The sequence below is a fragment of the Castor canadensis genome, chromosome 8, assembly GCF_047511655.1.
Source record: "Castor canadensis chromosome 8, mCasCan1.hap1v2, whole genome shotgun sequence".
Lineage (NCBI taxonomy): Eukaryota > Metazoa > Chordata > Mammalia > Rodentia > Castoridae > Castor > Castor canadensis.
Window position 1 is genome coordinate 24344590 of NC_133393.1, and position 22449 is coordinate 24367038.

The 22449-nt window shown below is 50.0% G+C and overlaps 2 protein-coding genes across 2 annotated transcripts; both read left to right on the forward strand.

Moving 5' to 3' along the window:
- The first annotated feature begins 114 nt into the window (after window positions 1-114).
- Slc44a4 (solute carrier family 44 member 4) lies at window positions 115-13285 on the forward strand. The gene is made up of 21 exons (XM_020168512.2): window positions 115-223; window positions 2064-2112; window positions 2794-2867; window positions 2987-3065; window positions 3842-3941; window positions 4023-4148; window positions 4319-4379; window positions 6448-6538; window positions 6619-6702; window positions 6981-7216; window positions 7328-7427; window positions 8097-8189; window positions 8420-8522; window positions 10688-10941; window positions 11022-11116; window positions 11214-11317; window positions 11394-11467; window positions 11690-11760; window positions 11860-11954; window positions 12031-12115; window positions 13047-13285. Exons 1-21 carry the CDS (start codon window positions 190-192, stop codon window positions 13166-13168), a joined length of 2130 nt encoding a protein of 709 aa, XP_020024101.2. The 5' UTR covers window positions 115-189; the 3' UTR covers window positions 13169-13285.
- A 304-nt stretch (window positions 13286-13589) lies between these two features.
- Window positions 13590-17839, forward strand: Neu1 (neuraminidase 1). Its single transcript, XM_020168511.2, has 6 exons — window positions 13590-13838; window positions 14173-14365; window positions 15285-15547; window positions 16433-16615; window positions 16770-16992; window positions 17088-17839. Exons 1-6 carry the CDS (start codon window positions 13692-13694, stop codon window positions 17315-17317), a joined length of 1239 nt encoding a protein of 412 aa, XP_020024100.1. The 5' UTR covers window positions 13590-13691; the 3' UTR covers window positions 17318-17839.
- The last annotated feature ends 4610 nt before the right edge of the window (window positions 17840-22449 follow it).

The following is a 22449-nucleotide window of genomic DNA, read 5'->3' on the forward strand; positions in this document are numbered from 1 at the left end:
TTCCATGGCACTCCCAGTGGTCCGGGCTCAAGCAACTGAGCTGCAGGTCATGGAGTTGTGGAGCTCAGGAGGAACTGGAGTGTGTCAGGACCACAGGCGGGGGTGGGGCTATGACGTGTGGGAGGGCGGGGCAGGCTGCAGGTGAGGACGCCTGGTCTCCCTGGCTCCAATCACTCCGGAGACTGAGCCATGGGGGGAAAGCAGGATGAGAACAAGGCTTACGGTAAGACTAAGACGTAAGACGGGGCTGAGACTGGGGCTGTGTGGAGGGAGGGAAGCTGGACACCGCAGGCCATGGTGACTGAGACTGGCTCTAGGCAAAGGAACTAAGGAGTGTCTTAGTCCCTGAGGAGAGGGCTGGGGAAACAGGAGCCCCATGGAAGGAGACAGAATTGGAGTCCTGGGAAAATGGGGCTCAGGTTCTGGGAGTCACTGCTGGGGGGCCTTTGTGTGATAAAGCTAGGTCTGGGTGTGCATGAGTTGTGACTGGTGTTCTTGCGGGAGGTGGGGGGATTTTAGGCCTGGACTCTGGGTCCCTGAGGGCAAGGTCCTGGCAAATAAAGGCTGGATGAAAGGTGGCAGGGTTTGGGTCCTGAGACAAGGGGGCTTGAGACTCAAGGCTCAAGAACTCCAGTATCAGGTGCAGCAGGGTCTGCAAGGGGTGAGGCTGGGACTCTTGAGCAGAGGAGGAGTTCCAGCCTGGACTCTGGGTCTCTGAAAGGCAAGGTGCCAAGGTGCTGGTTGGTCAAGTTTCTGAGGCGGGGGGGGGCTGGGACCCAGAGCTGCTGGGAACTGCCTGCTGGGGTCCCTGTAAGGCTAGGGCATGCCTTAGGCTCTCTGTTAGGAGTGAGGAGTCAAAGCCTGTTTGGGGTACTATGAGGAATAAGGACAGAACTTTCTGAGGTTCCTGTGAAGGTTGAGGCCTGAGGGGAGAGGGAGCAAGGAGCCTGTTTCCTGAATCTGGAAGAAAAAGGTCTGGGAGTTTGTCCCAGGGATTCTGAGGAGTAGGGGTTAGGGGTCTGAAGAGAGGGAACAGGGGCCCTGTCTCCAGGATCACTGTGAGCAGTGAGGGCTGTCACCTGCCTGTGAGGTTCCTTGGAGTCTGGAGGGGAGGTAATCCTGAGGGAGGGGCCTCCTGGAGGTGGAGTTGATGTCCAGTGGGAGACAGGAGAAAGGGCAAAATCTCTCCCCAGAAGACTTCCTGGAGCAGTTTTAGATCAATTGTTGATCTCAGGCCTGTGAGCCACAGTGGGACAGAGTCCAGGGCACCTGGGGAGAATGGATCACACCCCTTCCCAGACTCTAGCCCAGCCCAGTACCCTCCTTCCTGAGTGCCCATAAGGACCCTGGCTGCCTGGCCCCACCTCCTCCTGTATGTACTAAGGGAGGACCAGGAACAGGAACATGGCCACAGTCTCGACAGCCAGCTTGCTCAGGTGTCACACCGACTGGCAGCCCAGAGCTCTGTGGTACCCGAAAGACTGATATCCCTTTGGAGTTGGGGGTCTTCCAAGGCCCCCTATCTCCCTCCTTCCCCAGGCTCTGAAGGTGTTGACTGACACCTTTGGTTCCTGTTTCACTGTCCATGGTCAGAATGGGGAGATAGGGCTTGGGCCTCTCTGATGAAGGCTGTGACCTGAGGGGCCTCTGAATCTTGGTAGTCTTGAGCAGGATTCAGAGGGGAGAGGAATAAGGATGGGGAATGGAGTGCCACTGAGAAAGAATCCCACATCTCAGCTGAAGAGAACCTCAGGAGAAACGGGCCAGGGTGGGGACAAGGGACCAAGGCCATTTCCCAGTCAGATGGCCTTGAGGAATGAGCTGGAAACCCATAAAAGCACCACTGCCCTGCTGGACCTGCCACCTGGGTAGAGTTCCCGGCAAGCAGGCAGCTGTTGATCCAGAACAGGCCTGGATCCCACCGTTCCTGCTCCCCAATTTCCTCCTTCTGCCAGCCTAGTCCTGAGCAGGGTGCTGGGGCCCAGGGGTTCTGGCAGGGACAGGATTTGGGGAGAAGAAACCCTTAGTGTTTCATTCTCCACACTCCTTCCCATGTCCTCCAGGGAAACCAGCTAAATATGACCCCTCCTTCCGAGGCCCCATCAAAAACAGGTGAGTTGATAATGAACCCCACTAGCTTGAAAAAAAGGTGGGGAGGCAAGAGGGGGTTAAGAGAAAACAGTAGAGGTGGTGAATTTGTTCAAATTACACTGTATGCACTGTGCAATTAATGTATGCTAATAAAAAAAGTAGTTTCAAAAAAACAAACAAGTGAGTTCTTGGCCCTGCCCTGGGAGAAGAGGGTGCAATCCTAGTTTTACTTTGTATTTGCTGAAGTATTGGTAAGAAACTTGTAAAAGAAGAAATATTCCTACCCTGAGAGAGCAGCCCCTGGGGCACTGTTTTATCTGGAGAGATGTCAGGGGCTTCCAGATAGTGGGGACATTCTGCCTTGATTAGGCACTGGCTACACAGGTGTGATTGGGGACACTTACCCAGCTAAGTACTTCTGAGTTATGCTTTTGTTTTATTTTGTTTTTTGTGCTGCTGGGGATTGAACTCAGAGCCTCACAAATACTGAGCAAGCCTCTACCACTGAGCTCCATTCCCAGCCCAAGTTGTGCTTTTCGGTGTTGTATTTCAAAAGAAAAGTACCCACCCAGAAAAAAGGGGTTTCTTAAATAAATAAAGCCTGCTGATACCCACTCTTCAGGATTCCCCAACTCTGCAGACCTTGTCCCTCATCCCCTCCCCACAATCTTCCCTACCCCCAGACTCCCATGTCTCTCTCAGGGGCTGCACAGATGTCATTTGCTGTGTCCTCTTCCTGGTCTTCATTTTGGGTTACATCGCGGTGGGACTCATAGGTGAGTTTCCGGTGTCCAGAACTGTGGATGAGGGGCAGTCACTTGGTGGGTACTACCCCATAGCTGCTCCCTCCAAGTTCCTGCCCTCCCACAATGCATCTGTGTGACTCTGTCTCCAGCCTGGGTATATGGAGATCCTCGGCAAGTCCTCTACCCCAAGAACTCCACTGGGGCCTACTGCGGGATAGGGGAGAACAAGTGAGTACAAATGCAGGAAAAGGGGGGCAGGAGGGAGGTGAGGGCAGGGCAGGCACCCCCTCAACTCAGGTACCAGAGCCATGAGTGTTCCACACACTTTCCCTGTTGTTCCTGCCACTCTTAGCTTCCGGGAATCCAATCACTCCAGGGTGCTGTGTTAGTACAGTCCCTCAGGACTGGAAAGTAGTGTAGAATCATTAAATGCGTGGGATTAGAGATCACAGATCACTGTTTAGCTCTCTAACTGGGCTAAATTTTGGTTGTGTGGCCCTGGGCAACTTACTCAACCTCTCTGAGCTTTGATTTCCTTATCCAAGGCACAAAGATGATTCTGTGATTCCGGAAGTGATGCTATTTTTAGTCCCCATATACAGGAAATGGTTAATAACATTAACCATTAAATATAAATAACTCTCAGGTAACACTTACTATGTTCCAGGCAAGCAGTATACTTTACACACACACACACACACTTTTAAGCCTCATGAAGTAGGAACTATCATTTTATACATAGAGAGACCCTTGACTTGATTAAGGTCCTAAAGCCAGTAGGAGGGGATCAAACTCCACAATCATTGCTCTGGGTCTCTTGTTAACTGTTGTGATGTGAATTGCTCTGGGAAGTCACTGGTGTCTCCCATACCTGAGCTGGGCCCAGGAGCTGGATCTGACTTGTCTAGGCCATGCAGAGTCCACTGTACTGTAGGACAGCAACCCTAGTAGTCCCCCACTTCCCCAATGCCTGACTAAAGTACACACTTCTTCCCTTCCTGCAGAGATAAACCTTACCTCCTGTACTTCAACATCTTCAGCTGCATCCTGAACACCAATATCATCACAGCCATCCAGAGCAGCCTACAGTGTCCCACGCCACAGGTCAGAGCCTGACACTTGCCTCTGTCCCACATATCCCCAGGGTCCTGGGTACCAACCCCTTCTCATGTTGTTTGCTCCCAGGTGTGTGTGTCCTCCTGCCCAGAGGCCCCGTGGGCTGTGGAGAGCTCTCAACACTCGCTGACGGTTGGAGAAGTCTACTATAAGCAAAACAGAAGCTATTGTCTGCCAGGGGTGCCCCAGAATATGGTAAGTGCTACCCCAACATCATCACTGTCCCCCAGGAGGACCCCAGGGGTGAAGGGGGAAGTTGGATAGATGACCATTGATCGGCTCTTCTGGGAAGGGTGGTGGTGAAGGGACTCACTTCATCATACTCCATGTCTGTGTATCTGTCTGTCCTCCCCTTCCCACCCCAGACAGTGATGGAAAGCCTGCACCAGGAAGTCTGCCCCAGTTTCCTCCTCCCCTCCTCTCCAGGTGAGAAGCATGCACTGCCTCCTCAGGTGTCATCTCTTCCAATGTTTTTATTTTCAAATGAGAGAGTAAAGTCATACTGCTTGTCAAAGTGGCAAAACTGAAATGATCACCAGGTCTTCACTTCTCTACCGTGTGATCCTGCAATCAGACCATCAGTGCTTAGAGGGCACCTACTGTGCACCAGGCACTTGGGACAGACACAGGGAAGATAGAAACTGCTCCCTGCTAGATGGAGAGATCAAAGATATTCACAAAGACCGCATGAGAGCTAGGCATGGTGGAGAACCCTGTAATCCCAGCTATTCAGGAGACTGAGACAGGAGGATCAAAAGTTCCAGGCCAGCCTGGGCTACATGGCAAGGCCCTGTCTCAAAAAAAATGAATTAATCAAATAAAGGGTGGAACTGGGGATGTAGCTCAGTGCTAGTGCGCTTGCCTAGCATGCTCAAGGCCCTGGGTTCGATCCCCAATACCAAAAAAAAAAAATAAAAGCTGTATAAGAATCCCATGAAAATCTACATGGGTGAGCCGAGTGCTGCTGGCTCACGACTGTAATCCTAGCTACTCAGGAGGCAGAGATCAGGAGGATTGTGGTTCAAAGCCAGCCGGGGCAAATAGTTTGGGAGACCCTATCTCAAAAATACATAACACAAAAAGGTCTGGTGGAGTGGCTCAAGGTGTAGGCCCTGAGTTCAAACCTTGGTACCACAAAAAAAAAAGAAGAAAATGTACATGGGTGAATACACACACATATATACCTAAGAAAAACTAGAAGGGTCTCCATCCAAATGTTATAAATTAATGTGGTTTGGTTGTGGTATCACTACTGACCTTACTCCCATTATGCTCCTCTTTTCAATAGCAAATATAAAATTTTTCCTTTTGTAACCCAGGCTGGCCTTGAACTTATGATCTTCCTGATTAATCAGTCTCCCAAATGCTAGGATCACAGGTGTGTACCACCATGCCCAGCTGTTTGGGGGAGGGGGTCCATAATGTTTTATTAGAAAACATCATTTTAAATTATAGCATGAGAAAAGATACCCACGCTGAGTGCCAGTGGCTCACACCTGCAATCCTAGCTACTCCTGAGGCAGAGACCAGGAGGACTGTGGTTCGAAGCCAACCTGGGCAAATAGTTTTCGAGACTTTAGCTCAAAAATGCCAACACAAAAAAAGGCCGATGGAGTAGCTCAAGTGGTAGAGCACCTGCCTAGCAAGTGTGAAACCCTGAGTTCAAACCCCAGTACCATCAAAAAAAAAAAAAAAAAAAGAAAGAAAGAAAAGGATACCCAGGTTTTCAATGTCCAAAATCAGATAGACCTGGATTAAAACTCCAGCACTTTATATAGCTAACTAATCCTGGGCCAATTACTCAACCTTTCTGTACCTGTTTACTCATCTTGAAATATAAGTAACAAAAAACCTGCTTAGCACAGTTATTGCAGGGGTGGCTCTGCTGGAAATGGTTCTAGATAGACACATAATGCACAGGGGCTGCAAAAGACAGGGATGGAATGAGAAGGGCTTCCCGGAGGAAGTGACATGGAGCAGGAGCTGAGCAGGGAGTAGTGGAGGGGACTTCTGGAAGGAGGAAGGTGCTCACAGAAAGGGTCACAATAGCAAAGGTGGAGATGTGATGGGACCAAGGGCCTCACTTGGACCACAGGACCTTGAAGCAGGGATAGGGGGTGGGGACAGACTCTAGGGTCTCTGGAGATGTCTGAGCAACAGAGGGGCCTTGAGCCTTGGAATAGGAAGTCATGCTATGCCCTGGTCTCCCTGGCACACTGGCAGAGGGCAATGGAAGGATGGTGAGGTGCGAGTATTATAGAAGTCCAGGCCAGAGGTGAGGTCTGAACCAGGGCATCACAAAGAGGGGAGAGGGTGGCCCTGAACTCCACAGGGCAGGAGCTCCCACTTGGCTATGCAATCCAGAGCAGCACCCAGAGGAGCAGAGCCCATCACTCCTCTGTCCCTGAGGACACTGTGGGTTGTGGGAGGCAGGAGGTGCAGAGACTCCCAAGGCTAAGTCCTTCCACCCAACAGCCCCTGTTCTTCCCTCCAGCTCTGGGGCGTTGCTTTCCATCAACTGACACTGACTTTACACTGCCCGAATTCCAATGGATCAATAACACCACCATCTCTCAGGGGGTCAGGTAGGCATCGCCCTCCCCCCACATCTGTCCCACACCCCTTCCCACCCACAGCCCCAGCTGACTCAGTCCCTCCCCAACAGTGGCCTTCTTGACAGCATCAATGCCCGCGACATCACTGTTAAGATCTTTGAGGATTTTGCCCGGTCCTGGTATTGGATCCTTGTGTGAGTTGTCAGATTCCCTGACTCCCTGGTCTTCTGTCCTTCCCCTCTCCCCTCCCTGATCGCTTTTTCCTAGTCCCATGTCTGAAGCTGAGACTGTGGGTAGAGGAGGAGAAAGAGCCAGAGCTCCGAGTGGACTCCAAGCCTATCAGGATTTATAAAGGAAAAGAGGTCTAATCTGGGAACATTGTGGGAGGTGACGAAAGGTATTTGGGGCCTCTGAAAAGGAAACGATTTAGGAGTCCAGGGAGTGACCCTCGCCTTGGTCACTTTGCCTGCAGTGCCCTGGCTGTGGCTCTGGTCCTGAGCCTGCTGTTTATCCTGCTTCTGCGCCTGGTGGCCGGGCCCCTGGTGCTGGTGCTGATCCTGGGGGTGCTAGCTGTGCTAGCGTATGGCATCTACCACTGCTGGGAGCAGTACCAAATGCTGCGGGACAAGGGTGCCTCCATCTCCCAGCTGGGCTTCACCACCAATCTCAGTGCCTACCAGAGCGTACAGGAGACCTGGCTGGCCGCCTGTAAGTGCCCCTGCCCACCCTCCAGCCACCAGCTGCCCAAGGGCTGTCCTAGGTTGTGCTGGGCCCTGACTCTGACCCTGACCCAGCAACCCTGCCCATTGTCCTCTGCAGTGATTGTGTTGGCTGTGATTGAAGGCATCCTGCTGCTCCTGCTTATCTTCCTGCGGCAGAGAATCCGAATCGCCATCACCCTCCTGGAGGAGGCCAGCAAGTCAGGGACTATTTTGGGGGGCAAAGGGGATGAGGCTGAGGGAAGCAGGGTGTGCAGACCGAAAGGAAGGAGATGGCAGGGCACTCTAGGGGAGGATAGAATAGAGTAGTGGTTAACTCTGCTGGCTGATAGCCTCTTGGGGCCTCAGTTTTCCCATCTATAAAATGAGCATAATAACAGTCCGTACTTTATAGGGTTGTGGTGAGGATTAAATGGATCAGTGTCTGCCAAGTGCTTAGAACATCGACCTGGTCTCTGGAAGTGTTGGTAGGAGCCACAGTGGTCTTGAGTGAAAGGGCAGGAGTCCAGAAGCAGCAGTTCACCAGGAGCTGCCTAATTTGTCAGAAGACCACACTTTGAGGATTCTCCTCCCTGACACACCTAAACCTGCCCAGGTGGCTTTTGTGACTCCAGTCTCCTCTAAGGGTCCCCTGAGCTAGGTGCATTCAGTTCATTCAGTGAGCACCTGTTGGATACCTGCCCGCACATTAGGTGCTGGGGATACAGATATGGACCAGGACGTCATTGCCCCACTGCTCCCAGCCTGGGAGGATAGGCAGACCCTCTGTCCTCTGTCAGGACAGAGGAGGGGTGCTTGCCAGGGTCAACCCTGTGAGAGAATGGGTGGAACTTGGACCATGTTGATGGACTGCTCTTGTCTCCCTGCAGAGCTGTGGGACATATGATGTCAACCATGTTCTACCCGCTGGTCACCTTTGTCCTTCTGGTCATTTGTATTGCCTACTGGGCCACAACTGCTCTGTATCCTTTGTCCACACAGCTGGCCCCATCTGGAGCTCTGGCGAGGGCCAGACAGGATGAAGCAGTGCTTGCCCACTGCAGACGCAGCCCTGTGCCTGGACAGAGTTGACTACAGGCTGAATTCAAGCCCCCATTATGCAGTGAACAACCTTCGTCAGCTCCCAGGGACATTCATAAGGGGTGGCCTGTGTAGACATCATGTGACCATGCTTTCCTTGACTCCCCTCTGGGTACCTGGCCACATCTGGGCAACCCCAATACGTCTACTGGGTGTACAATGTGACAACACCTGGCTGTGAGAAAGCACCAGTGAACGAATCATGCGATCCCCTGGTAAGAAGGTGGGGTAGACGTGGAGAGGCCTTAGTAGGGCTGAGGGGACATGAGGGACAACTAGCCAGATCCCCCATAGGGCAGAAGTGATGGAGGCCAAGGCTGAGAGAGGACAAGGGGTTGTCCCAAGGGCCATAATCTAGGCTGGTGGAATGGTTCAAGTGGTAGAGGACCTGCCTAGCAAGCATGAGGCCCTGAGTTCAAACCCCAGTGCCACCAAAAAAAAAAAAAAAAAATGGTTGAGGACATAGTCTGCCACCTCCCTGAATTCTGTGGGAAGGAAAGTGAGGCAGAACAAAAGGCATGGCCTGAAGGCGCAAGGCCTGAAGACTGAGTAACAGAACTTTCCTCTGCCCAGAGGGTCATTAACTACTTCACCCTCTCAGTTTCAGCCCACTGCTCTGTAATTAGAGCTAATCATAATTCCTGTCCCTCTGAGTGAGGAGGTTAAGTGACTTTGGTACTTAAAGTCCTTTGTACAGTGCCTGGCCCCTGATAAGCGCTCATAACTGCCCAGGTGGTTTTGCTTTGTTTTTTTAAGTCTACTTCCCTTGGAACATGGCCCTAGGCAGATAGCAGGTGGGACTCCTGGAGGGACCTGCCCAAGGATCTGCTATCCAGAACTCTCCTGTGAGGTCTCAAGTGTGGCACTAGACTAGACTGCTGGCTGAGAATGACTGTCCTCAAAGCTTTCATGTTATGTTGTCACATCAGCTGAGCTGGGACCATAAGCTGTGTCTGCAGGCATTAAGCCCCAGTCTATTAAAAAAAAAAAAAGCAGGCAGGGGCAGGGGTGGGGGGACCTCATTTAGATTTTCAGAAGACTGGATGACCTGGTTCTCCTTTGTAACTTGCTTGCCCTCCAGCAGTGAAGATTGACACAAACCCTCAGGGTGTGTTGGATATTTTCCAGACGGGGTCTGAAGGAACTGTTTGCCTGGGGCTGGCCTCAAGTCATCATCTTCCTGATCTCTGCCTCCAGAATAGTTAGAATTACAGGTGTGAGCTACCAGTGCCCAGTTGCAGCTCTTTTTTTTTTTATTATAAAATTTCAAATATACACTCATTTTCAGTGTATATTTCAGTGTATATTGAACTCATTTTCAGTTCAAGATTTGAACTGGGGGCCACGCCTGTAATCCTAGCTACTCCAAAGGCAGAAATCAGGATTGTGGTTCAAGGCGGCCCCATCAAAGAGTACACAAGAACCTATCTTGAAAGTACCCAGCACAAAAAATGCCTGGCAGAGTGGCTTACGTGGTAGAGTGTCTACGTAGCAAGCATGAAGCTCTGAGTTCAAACCCCTGTGCCTCCACCAGAGACAGAAGGATCAAGAGTTCTAGGCTACCCTGGACTACATAGTGAGATCCTATCTCAAAAAAAAAAAAAAGTTAATAAATAAAAATCAAACCAAAAAAAAAAATACCCCACATAAAAAAAAGTTGGCAGAGTGGCTCAACTGGTAGGGCGCCTTCCTAGTAAGCGTGAGGCCCTGAGTTCAAACCCCAGTACTGCCAAAAATAAAGATTTGAGCTGGGGAGTGGAGTGTAGCTTAAATAGTAGAGCTCTTACCTTGCAATTTCCAGGCCCTAGGAATTCCCCAGTACTGGGAAGGGAGAGATAGACAGAGAGAGAGAGAGAAAGAATACTCAAACATTTTTTGGTCATATTTGCTTTAGTTTTTATTACTATCCCAGAGTAAGTATCAGTACAGTAGTGAATCCCTGTACTCAGATTCCAGAACCTTCAGTTTTCTGCTATTCTTATTTCCCTGCCTCCACCCTTAAATTTTTCTTCCAGAGTTTTTGTTGTTTTGAATTGCACGAGGAAAAACAAATATCTTGGTTGAAGTTGCAGAGGTTGCTCTGGGAGGGAGTTGCTGAGAAATGAAAGCAGGTCATGCTGCTCACACACCTTTGGACTTGGCCCCGGGTGGGCTGGGAGCTCTGATGCCAGTCAGGAGCCAAGGAAGCTAATTACCCTCACACAATAGCCAGAATGAGCACAGTCTAAGCCTGAGGTAGGACAGTGGAGATGGAACTCCTGGAAAGGACCAGGTTCCCCAGCTCAGGGAGGTCACTGGGAATAAGGGGAAGTCAGGGCTTTGCCCAGAGGCCTGAGCAAAAGCTGAGCCTGAGTTTACTTTGTCCTCCTCACCACCCCAGGCCCAGCCCGCGAATGCCTCGTGCCCTGGGCTGATGTGCGTCTTCCAGGGCTACTCGTCCACAGGCCTAGTACAGCGTTCTCTCTTCAACCTGCAAATCTATGGGGTCCTAGGGCTCTTCTGGACCCTTAACTGGGTACTAGCCCTGGGCCAGTGCGTCCTGGCTGGGGCCTTTGCTTCCTTCTACTGGGCCTTCCACAAGCCCCGGGACATCCCCACCTTCCCTTTGAGCTCTGCCTTCATCCGTACACTCCGGTAAGCCGTACCCTAGGAATTGTGAGCAACAGGAATTATGGGATCCTGGGCTGCCTCAAATTACCCACCTCCCTCTGCAGTTACCACACAGGGTCACTGGCATTTGGATCCCTCATCCTGACCCTTGTGCAGATAGCCCGGATCATCCTGGAGTACATTGACCACAAGCTGAGAGGTGAGCTTGAGGCAGGCTCCCCTGCCTTCTCCCTTGGATCCTTGGGAAGGGACAATCAGAGGCCAGTGACCCAAGCATGGGCTTCCCTCGTTCCCAGGAGCCCAAAACTCTGTGGCCCGCTGCATCATGTGTTGCTTCAAGTGCTGCCTCTGGTGTCTGGAAAAGTTCATCAAGTTCCTGAACCGCAACGCATATATCATGGTGAGCACAGAGGGCGAGCCCTACAACCCAACCCGGTCCAAACCGCAGGTGACTCTGACCTTCCTGCTCCCCTCAGATCGCCATCTATGGGAAGAATTTCTGTGTCTCAGCCAAAAATGCCTTCATGCTGCTCATGAGGAACGTTATCAGGTCAGGCTGTCCTGTACCCCTACAGGGCCCACTCCTCAGACCTCCCCACCCAAGTCTGGCTTCACAGGCAGAAGGCCCCGTGCTTGGTTTAATGCTCTGCTAAGTGCCATATTGAAATGTGAATCGTTGTCATTTCCAACTTATCCCTGAAAATTATGTAGCAGTTCTGCTCCCAACCTTGCCTGGCCTCTCATCCCCAACCTACCTTCAATTCTGGTACAGGGTAGTTGTCCTGGATAAAGTCACAGATTTGCTGCTGTTCTTTGGCAAGCTGCTGGTGGTTGGAGGTGTTGGTAAGGACCAGGACCAGGGGTTACAAGGTCAAAGGGGGAGGGGTGTTGGACAGGGGTGACCTCAGAGAAGCAGTCCTGACCTCCAGAACTTTCCCACAGGTGTCCTGTCCTTCTTTTTTTTCTCTGGTCGAATCCAGGGATTGGAAAAAGACTTTAAGAACCCCCAGCTCAACTATTACTGGCTACCCATCATGGTGAGTAACTCATCTCTGCCTCCCTCCCCAACTTCCCAAAGGAACTGAGCAGTATTAACAGCCTTGTGTCTTGCAGACCTCCATCGTGGGAGCCTATGTCATTGCCAGTGGCTTCTTCAGCGTTTTCAGCATGTGTGTGGACACACTGTTCCTCTGCTTCTGTGAGTGACACCCCCAACCACCTCCACAAAGCTTTCTTTGAGACCATGCTTTTAGAAACAGTGCTTTCTAACTGTAGCTCACACTTACAATTCTAGCTACTTGGAAAGCTGAGATCTGGAGGATGGAGGTTCAAGGCCACCCCTGGCAAATAGTTCTTAAAACCCCATCTCCAAAATAACCAGTCCAAAATGAACTGGAAGTGTGGCTCACGTAGAGCGCCTGTTTTGCAAGTGTGAAGCCGAGTTCAAACTCCAGTCAGAGAGAGAAAGTGTTTTGTGAGCTAAAGGAGCCAGAAGAAGCCTCTGCTGACATCCTAAGGCCAGGGGTTTGTGGAAGAACGGAGGGAGTGAGCCCTCAGGCTGGCGGGCTCACTGAGGAACATTCTGAGGGAGCGGCCTCTGGTATCTGGCCTTAGGAAATCCAGGGTAGAAGTTAGCCACTAAAAGACACTCCCAGTAGGGGGCTATAGTGAGAGAGGATTTTCTTCATTTCTTCAGGGTTTGGTTTGGTTTTGGTGGGTTTTTTTGGTTTTTGGTTTTTGGTTTTTTGGGGGTTTTTTTGGTTGTTTTGTATTGGAGACAGAACCCAGAGCCTTGCTTGCAAAGCATTCACGCTCTGCCGCTTAGCTACACCCCCGGTCATGTGCTAAGCAATTGCCATGCATTTTTTTTGTTACTCCTTGTTACCACTCTATGAAATATACTATTATTTATTCCATTTTACACGAGGAAACAGATTCCATAATCTGTCCACTAGGTTACAACAGCTGCCCGGTAACAAAAAAACAACAACAAAAAAGCAAAAACAAACAACTGCTGGAGGTGCTGCAGCCTGGATGGAAACCAGGCAGCAAGTCTCCCGACCCGGGTACAGTGGTGGGAGGGGGAGGCGCCCACCAGGATTCGCTCTCACCGATCTGCTTGCCCTCAGTGGAAGACCTGGAGCGCAACGACGGCTCCGTGGACCGGCCTTATTACATGCCCACCTCTCTTCTGAAGATTCTGGGCAAGAAGAACGAAGCGCTCCCGGGGAACAAGAAGAGGAAAAAGTGACCCCGAACTGCACTCCGCCTGTACGCCTATACGGATGGCCACCACACTTTGCCTTACAGATCCCGATTTTGTAGTAAACAGATTTTATTAAAGATTAATATTTTGTTTTCTCAGTAAGTCTGGTTTTTTTATCTTTTTTTTTCCTCCACTACACCGTACCCTTCACCCCCCCCCCCGCGCCGGTCACTTTAAAATAGGCCCAACCCCTGTGACGCGGCCCAGGTACCATAGCCAATCAAAAGACTCATATGGGATGAGACCGCCTTCACCCCAGCCAATAAGCTTCCCGTTCCGGTCACGCGCTCCGCGACCCAAAGAAGGCCAATTGGAAGAGCCATCTCCCCGATGCTACCGGGCACGAGGGCGGAGGTCAGAATGCTTGAGGACCAATTAGAACCGCGGAAGGGTGAAGGGGCGGTACAGCATGGGGCGGATTTCGGGTGGCATCTGAACATTTAAAGGGCCCGGATCAGCTGACCGACTGCAGCTTCTGTCCTGGTGTTGACCAGGGTCGTGGGGAGAGATGATGGGGAAGCGACCGGGCAGACCCTGGAGGTCGCGGATACTGAGCTTCTGGGAAGCCTGTAGTATTCCGGTGCTTGTCGCGATCTTCCAGCTGCTGTTGTCTCTGGAAGGATTGGAGGCTAGGGCGAAGAATGACTTCAGCCTGGTGAGTTACCGCGCGGTGGTCGCCGCTCTGTGTCCCCCCCAGCAGGACTGTTTCCCCGCTCCCAGACCCCGCTCGCTCCCCGGGTCCCTGACTTCTTTATTCGAGCCCCTTCCCCCTTTTTGATCACTTCCCCTGTTTGAGGGTTCTTTCTCCCCTTATAGCCCCTCCCCCGCTCCGAATGGCCAGCTTCGGTCCAAATTTCCTTCAGGGACCCCCCCCCCACCCCTGCTTGGGATCTCCATTACCCTCCCTCTCTCATCGGACAGCCGCTCCCCATCCGTCCTAACACCCCAAGTCAGGCTTGTCGGAGTTGACATTTCCTCCTCTGGCGCAGGTGCAGCCACTGGTGACCATGGAGCAGCTGCTGTGGGTGAGCGGGAAGCAGATCGGCTCAGTGGACACCTTCCGCATCCCGCTCATCACAGTCACTCCTCGGGGCACTCTCCTCGCCTTCGCAGAGGCCAGAAAAATGTCTTCATCTGATGCAGGGGCCAAGTTCATCGCCCTGCGGAGGTCCACGGACCAGGGTATGAAGATTCCCCTGGTGGAAAGAGCCAGTGTTAGGTTGGAAGGGGAGGTGGTGGATCCTCATCAACCGAAGGGGTCCCAAGGATAGAGGATCTTGGATTGCTGAAGCCTTGAGACCTTCAAGGGTTGGGAAAACCTAAAGAGGGAAAACGTGGGATCACCAAGGAGTTGAACAGTCATTCAACAAACGTTTATTGAGCACCTGCTATATATCATGCACTGTTGTAGGTTCTATGAATATAACCATGAACAAAAAAACAGACCAAAGCTTCCTACCTGCCTTCATGAGACTTACATTGTATTGACAAGAGACAAGCAATAAGCATAATACTAAATTTGGTTTTTGTATGTGGGAAGGTGATCAATGGAGAAAAATCAAACAGGGCAAGAGGTATGGAGATGCTGGCATTTGGGTTGCAGTTTTAAATGAGTGACATTTAAGCAAAGACTGGAATGAGCGTGAATCATGGAGAAGAGTGCACCAGGCAGAGATAACAAAGCTGTGCAAACACGGCCCCATCGAGGGGACATTTTGGAAATAAGAAGGCGCTTGGGTGCAACTGGTTGGAGTGAGCAAGGAAGAACAGTGATAAGGTCAGATAGGTAAGGAAGAGCAGGGCTCCTAGTTAGGGAGAGGCAGAAAGTTAAGAAATGGTAGGAGCCAAGCACAGGTGGCTCACACCTGTAATTGTAACTACTCAGGAGGCAGAGATCAGTTGGCTGGTATGAACCGAGCCCGGGAAAATAGTTTGTGAGAGCCTATCTCAGAAAAACTCAACACAAAAACAGGGTTGGTGGAGTGGCTCAATTGGTAGAGCCCCTGCCTAGCCCTGAGTTCAAACCCCAGCACCGCAACAACAACAAAAAGATAGACGGGGCGCCAGCAAGTACTCATTCTGCATTTTTTTTTTTTAACAGGTAGCACATGGTCTTCCACAGCATTCATTGTAGATGATGGGGAGGCCTCCGATGGGCTGAACCTGGGGGCGGTGGTCAGTGATGTGGAGACAGGAGTGGTGTTCCTTCTGTACACCCTTTGTGCTCACAAGGTCCGCTGCCAGGTGGCTTCCACCATGTTGGTATGGAGCAAGGATGATGGCATTTCCTGGAGCCCACCTCGGAATCTCTCCCTGGAGATTGGCACTGAGATGTTTGCCCCTGGACCAGGCTCTGGCATTCAGGTCTCTGTCCTGGGAGATGGGTAGAAGGGGCTTCCTTGGGAATATCTAGGTGATGCCCCAAAATGGACCTCTCCCAAGGGGGAGATCTTGTGAAGTCAAAATTTCTGTCTTGGATGAGATTCCTTGGAAGGAAGGGACATTCTGCGGGGAACACCCTACCAGGTGAAAATGGACCTTTGCCGCTAGCTTCCTTGGGGGTTGTCAACAGAACTGCCCTAGTCTCTGTAGTACCATTGTGCAAAGTAGACCAGGGTGGCCTGTGCTGCAGTGTGCAGCTGAGTGCATGAGCTCAGGTTGGCTGTAAGTTCCTGAGGTTGGGTCCTCTTGTGCATATTATATTCAGCAGTGTACACTGGATGCCCCGAGAAACTTATTCTAAAAGAGTTTCTTGGGCCTGGTGTGGTGGCTCATGAGTATAATCCCAGCTATGTGAAAGGTGGAGATAGGGGGATCATGGTTTGAGGCCAGCCCAGGCAAATGTTAGCAAGACTGGATCTCAGAAAACAAGCTGGGGCATGGTGGTATATGTCTGTAATTCCAGCTGCTCGGGAGGCAGAGGTAGGAGGTTGGAGGTCCAAGGTTGGCCCAAGCACAATCACCAGGTCCTGTCTAACAAAAATAACTAATAAGGGTTGGGATGTGGCTCAAGTGGTAGAGCATGTGCCTAGCAAGCACAAGGCCCTAAGTTCAAACCTCAGTACCACTAAAAAAAAGGAGCTTCTTAATTAAGGGAGTCTGTGGGGTTTTTCTGGAGCCCTTAATGAAAAAGGGAAGAACTTAAGAGAACCCGATGTGTTTTCTTATTTCAGAGATCATAAGCTCCCTGTCCCTGCTTTCAGCCCCCACCTCGTGCCCCTCTGTGACACCTAGCTTCTCTTCTCACAGAAACAGCGGGAGCCACAGAAGGGCCGGCTCATTGTGTGTGGCCATGGGACGTTGGAGCGGGATGGGGTCTTCTGTCTCCTCAGTGATGACCATGGTGCCTCCTGGCACTATGGGACCGGGATCAGCGGCATCCCGTTTGGTCAGCCCAAGCACGAAAATGATTTCAACCCTGATGAATGCCAGGTGAGAAGTTCATGGGAAGTTCCCCATCCACCCTATCTGCCCTGTCCTCCAGAGCACTGTCCCACCCCCAGGCCAGGTCTTGCTGTCTTCTGGGACAGGGGCATTTGCCCTGCCCCCTCCCTAAGTCCTCCTGAGGCCCATTCTCTCCCCTTAGCCCTATGAGCTTCCAGATGGTTCAGTCATCATCAATGCCCGGAACCAAAACAACTACCACTGCCACTGCCGGATCGTCCTGCGCAGCTATGATGCCTGTGACACACTGAGGCTCCGAGATGTGACCTTCGACCCTGAGCTCGTGGACCCTGTGGTAGCTGCAGGAGCTGTAGCCACCAACTCTGGCATTGTCTTCTTCTCCAATCCAGCCCATCCAGATTTCAGTGAGTGCCGAGGGTTGGGTGGGCAGGAAGTGATCCTGTGTATAGGCGACCTGGGCAGAGCAGAGACTGCCAGCCCTAACGATTGCTCTCCCTAGGAGTGAACTTGACCCTTCGCTGGAGTTTCAGCAATGGTACCTCATGGCAGAAGGAAAAGGTCCAGCTGTGGCCAGGACCCAGTGGCTACTCATCACTGGCAGCCCTAGAGAACAGCATGGGCAGCGGAGAGGAACAGGCACCCCAGCTATATGTCCTGTATGAGAAGGGCTTGAGCCACTACACAGAGAGCATTTCCATGGCCAAAATCAGCGTCTATGGAAAGCTCTGAGCTGTGTCCTCACCAGCAGCAGAAGGTCCTGGACTCTGCCTTCAGGACCACAGCTCTACAGAGGATCTGCTGGGAATGCCAAAAAGACACTTCCACCTTTCCTTGGACTCGAGCATTTTGCAAAATCAACTTCTCTTTGACAGGGAGATCACTCCGTTAGAACAAAAAGCCCAGCCTCCTCTGACACACAGGAAAGGGCACTCACTTGGGGGCACTTCCTTTCCTCAACACTGAGTATGGCCCCTACCTTTTCTGCCCTCCCTGGGCAGTGCTGCTCGTTTCTCAGGCAGGGCTAAGTGGGCCTATAGAATTGAAAATTGTGAACTCAGGAAACTGGGAGACTTGAGCTTCCTCGGAGGGATTGGAAGAAGATACCAGCTTTGAGAAGGGTTGGTGAAAGTTCTCGAAGGAAGAGCAGAGTATAAGGAACTAAGTGCACCACCCTCACAAATATGCTATTTATGAATCGTAATATTTGTAACTTGAAATTTTTAATGAAGGAGAATGAGCATTTGTAAAGTCTCTGTGATTCTGACAACGCACATCTTCATATTTTCCTGTTTTTGTCATGGGCATTTGGGAGACTGAGAATGAGTTTTGGAGAGGAAGCTAGTGTGCTTATTAGAAAAACTTGAATTCAGCAAATATTCCTATTTTCTCTTTGACAGTCTTTCTTACCACAGAAAAACAGGTTGATTCTCACAGGTGTAATGAGGAATAGGAGAGGGAGCTCCCCTTCCTCCCTTTCTTCCTTCCTTTTTTATATCTTTGAGACAGGGTCTGGCTCTGTAGTCCAGGCTGGCCTAGAACTAACTCATGGTTCTCCTGCCTCAGTTTCTCCGGTGCTGGAATGAATTACAGACACTATTCACCATGTCCATGGCTCATGCTTGTAACCCTAGCTACTCAGGAGGCAGAAATCAGGAAGATATCACAGTTCAAAGCCAACCTGGGGCAAGTAGTTTGAGAGACCCTAGCTTGAAAATACCCAGCACAAAAAAGGGCTAGTGGAGTGGCTCAAGTGGTAAGAGTGCCTGCTTAACAAGAGTGAAGCCCTGAGTTCAAACCCAACACTGCCAAAAAGAGTTTGTATTTTCTTGTGCTGGAGATTGGACCCAGGCCCTGCTCATGCTGTACAAATGGTTCAACCACCGAGCTACATCCCAGCCTTCTGTTTCCTGTTTCTAAAGTGGGGTAGGATCTGCCCTCCATGAAATACGGAGCAGGGCTAGAGGCATGGCTCAAGAGGTGGATCACCTGCCTAGCAGTGCAAAGTACTGAGTTCACACCTCAGTACTACCAAAAAAATAAAATAGGAGGCCGGTATGCAAAATCAGATGCAAGGCCTGTCCCAGACCAGCCTGGCGAGAAGCAAGCAGTTTCTACAACAAATGTATGAGAAAATAGCGCCTTCATTCTAAAGCAGATGCTTCTTGTACTGGGGGTACAGTGTGACCTTTACCAAAGTTCTTACAATATATCATAGTTGAATTCACCCCCTCCATCATTCTGTACACCCCGCTCTCCCCATTCCTAGAACACTGATGTCTCTTAAGTAATTTTTTTGTTCCAGTGCTGGGGTTTGGACTCGGGCCTACACCTTGAGCCACTCCACCAGCCCTTTTTTGTGATGGGTTTTTTTGAGATAGGATCTCAAGAACTACTTGCTCAGGCTGGCTTAAAACCTCAATCCTCCTGATCTCTGCCTCCTGAGTAGCTAGGATTACAGGCGTGAGTCATGGTGCCCAGCTCTATACACCTTTTGTATTTTCATTGATCAGACCTCAAGACTTGGTTAGATTCAGATTCCACAGTGGAGGAGAAAGATCTGGGCCTCATCAGAACTCACTATCTGCATGTCCCTCTGTGAGTAAAGTGAGACTGAGCAGTGGGTTCAGATTGCAGCCTGACTCCCTCTATTGTAAATTTCCACTGTCAACCTTGCCTCTGACAGTTGCGACTTCCGATAAGTGGGGCCTGATTCAGTTATTTCATGAAGGGTTACAAAATGGTGGTTTTTCAATTCTCTGGTTTCTTCCTCATTTGTTAGCTGAAATCCTTCAGTAAAAAAGCTTTCTAGCCATGCACCAGTGGCTCACACCTATAATCTTAGCTATTTGGGAGGCTGAGATCGGAAAGATCACAGTTTGAGGCCAGCCTGCACAAAATAATTAGAGAGAACCCCATTTCCAAAATAACCCAACCAAAACAGAATACAGCTGTGGCTCAAGTGGTAGAACACCTGCTTTATAAGCATGAAGCCCTGAGTTCAAACTCCAGTATGACCAAAAAAAAAAAACTAGTTTTCAGAGTAAAGTGATGTATTAATTTGCCTTGGTCTGTAAATGGCATTGTTACTCATGGGACACATAGAGAAGCTGATCTCTGGGCCTGGAGGAAGCAGGGAAGGGCATCTGAGAGAAGACGATGGGAGAGCAATACATCAAAAGGGGGCTGGGAATGCGGCTCACAGTGAGTACCTGCTTAGCACACGTGAGGCCCTGGGTTCAATCTCCAGTACCACAAAAAGTGGGGAGGGAATTAACACAGATCACTAAAGAGATGTGAAGCAAGGACAAGAGAGGGGCTGTATCCACAGCAATTGGAACATCTGTCTGCTGCATGTCTGATACCACCAAAAGTCACACTCCTGACAAAGTCTTGCTCATAATTTTATTTATCAGAAATAGTGGAAGAGGGGCTGGGGACATGGCTCAAGTAGTAAAGTGCTGATCTAGCAAAACTGAGGCTCTGAGTTCAATCCCCAGCACCACAAAAAAAGGAGGAGGAAGAGGAGGGAGGGAAGGAGGGAGGGAAGAAGGAAGGAAAAAGAAAATAATTCTATCTACTTGGGAGGTGGAGATCAGCACAGGCAAAAAGTTCACAAGACTCCATCTCAACCAATGGCTGGGCACTGTGGTGCATGCCTGTCATCCCAGCTATTGGGGGAAACATAAAGAGGAGGATAGTGGCCCACAAATGCCCAAACATAAACTCCATATCCTATTCAAAAAATAACTAAGGCAGGACTAGGGGTGTAGCTCAAGTGTTAGGGCGACTGCCTAGCAAGTGTGAGGCCCTGTGTTCAAACCCCAATACTGCCTAAAAAAAAGAATGGTGTGACCTAGAATTTGACATGTTGTCTCTGCTCTCTTAGCAAAGTAAAACTTGTTCATCTCACTAATAAGGACAAAAATGTTAAAAAAAGAAAAAAATGGTAGAAGAAAGGGGGGAGATGATGATACTAGGAATGTCTGACCTAGGAACTATTGCCTGGTGACAGGTAGCTTGTGAAGAATTGATTGATCACCTTCCTTCTTCAGAGCCATGGACCTCTCCTCCCAGGGACCAGCAACAGAACCCATTATAAAAAGAGGGACCCTGGGTACCCCCCTGACCTGCAAGTTCAGTAGCTCTAGAATCACAGTCCCAATGTCTTTTTGTTTTTTGTTTTCTTTGCAGTGCTTGGGATGGAAGCTGTGGCCTCAGAGATGCTAAGTAAGTGCCATCCTACTGAACCACACCCCAGTCCTGGATAATTTGTTTTTTTAAAAAAACAAACACATTTCAAGGGTGGCAGAGTGGCTCAAGTGGTAGAGTGCCTGCCTAACAAGTGTGAGATCCTGAGTTCAAACCCCAGTACCACCAAAAAAAAAAAAAAAAAAAAAAAATTCTAGTACAAAGCTTTGCTGTCAGGAAAAGTAAAGAAAATACTTAAAAAATATAAATTTTAGAAAGTATCCAGGGCTGGTGATGTGGCTCAGTCTGACATGCCTAAAGCCTTGGGTTTAAACCCTAGCATTGGGAAAGAAATAAAGGAGGGAGAGCAAGTGGGAGGGAGGAATCCAGAAAAGCAGGTGAGTTCTGGAGAAGCCAGTGACATTTGCCCTGGGACATCAGTCAAGACTTGGGGCCTAGGACAGGGTTTCAGTGGATCACAGGTTTGCAATCAGGACACAGAGCCAGAGGCCCAGCAGGAGTTGGAAGTTTGAGGGCCCCTTCCAGCCCCAACAAGCAGGATTGGGAGAGACACTTGCCTCATGTGCAGAATTCAAGGGGAAAACAAAACTCAGGAATCAAGATAAACAATGTCGTCATGCAATATTTAAAAAGCACATGGCAAACTACCACACACAGGCTGGGCATCTGTTTTTGTTTTGTTTTGTTTTGCAGTGCTAGTCTCTAACACAGGACCTACCTAATAACATACCAAAAGGCCAACTCCTCAGTGGGTGAACTGGTCTTAGTCTTTGTTCTAAATGGAGCAGAAAAAATAAAGATAAGTGTCTGGAAAATTCCTAGCCCAAGTTCCCATTTCTGTAGGATTGAGGCCAGAAATCACATTTCCTGTGGACCTAAATCTGCAAGCAAGTGGCACCAGATCTTAAGCTCGATGGTGATTACATATTGTTGTTTTTTTTTTAAGTCTTTTTAAAACTGCACTTTTTTTTTGCAGTACTGGGGTTTGAACACAGGGTCTATACCTTGAGCCACTCCACCAGCCCTTTTTTGTGAAGGGTTTTTTTCAAGATAGGATTTGCCCAGTCTGGCTTTGAACCTTGATTCTCCTGATCTCTGCCTCCTGAGTAGCCAGGATTACAAGTGTGAGCCACCGGCACCCACTAAACTGTGCATCATTAAACAGAGCACGGTAGCGCATGCCTATAATCATGACACTTGGGAGCCAGAGGCAAGAGAACCACAAATTTGAGGCTAGCCTTGGCTACACTAGGAGACCTTGTCTCAAAAACAAAAAGCCAACTGGCTTTTCCCGAGGTGACCTGTGGAAACAATGGTTCACTACTCTCTTGACCCAGCAACCCCATAAAATCATGTGAATCAAGAGATGCAAATTGTCCTGTTCACTTTCACTTTAAGAATACCTGTGAAACTATCCTGCCCCTCAAGGCTATGTATATCTGAACAGTCACTCAGTATCTGAAAGATACCACTTTGAAGAAACAATGTGTGTCATTCCTGTTACAATGGTACATGTACCCAGGCCAAAGAGTGGGGCTGAACACTGGGTCAGTGGCCCAAAAAGTGTGAGAATTTTTGCTGTACAACTTTAAAATACAGAGTAATTTTGAACTGAAGGATTTAGATGTAGAGTCTGTGGTTCATTGAACACA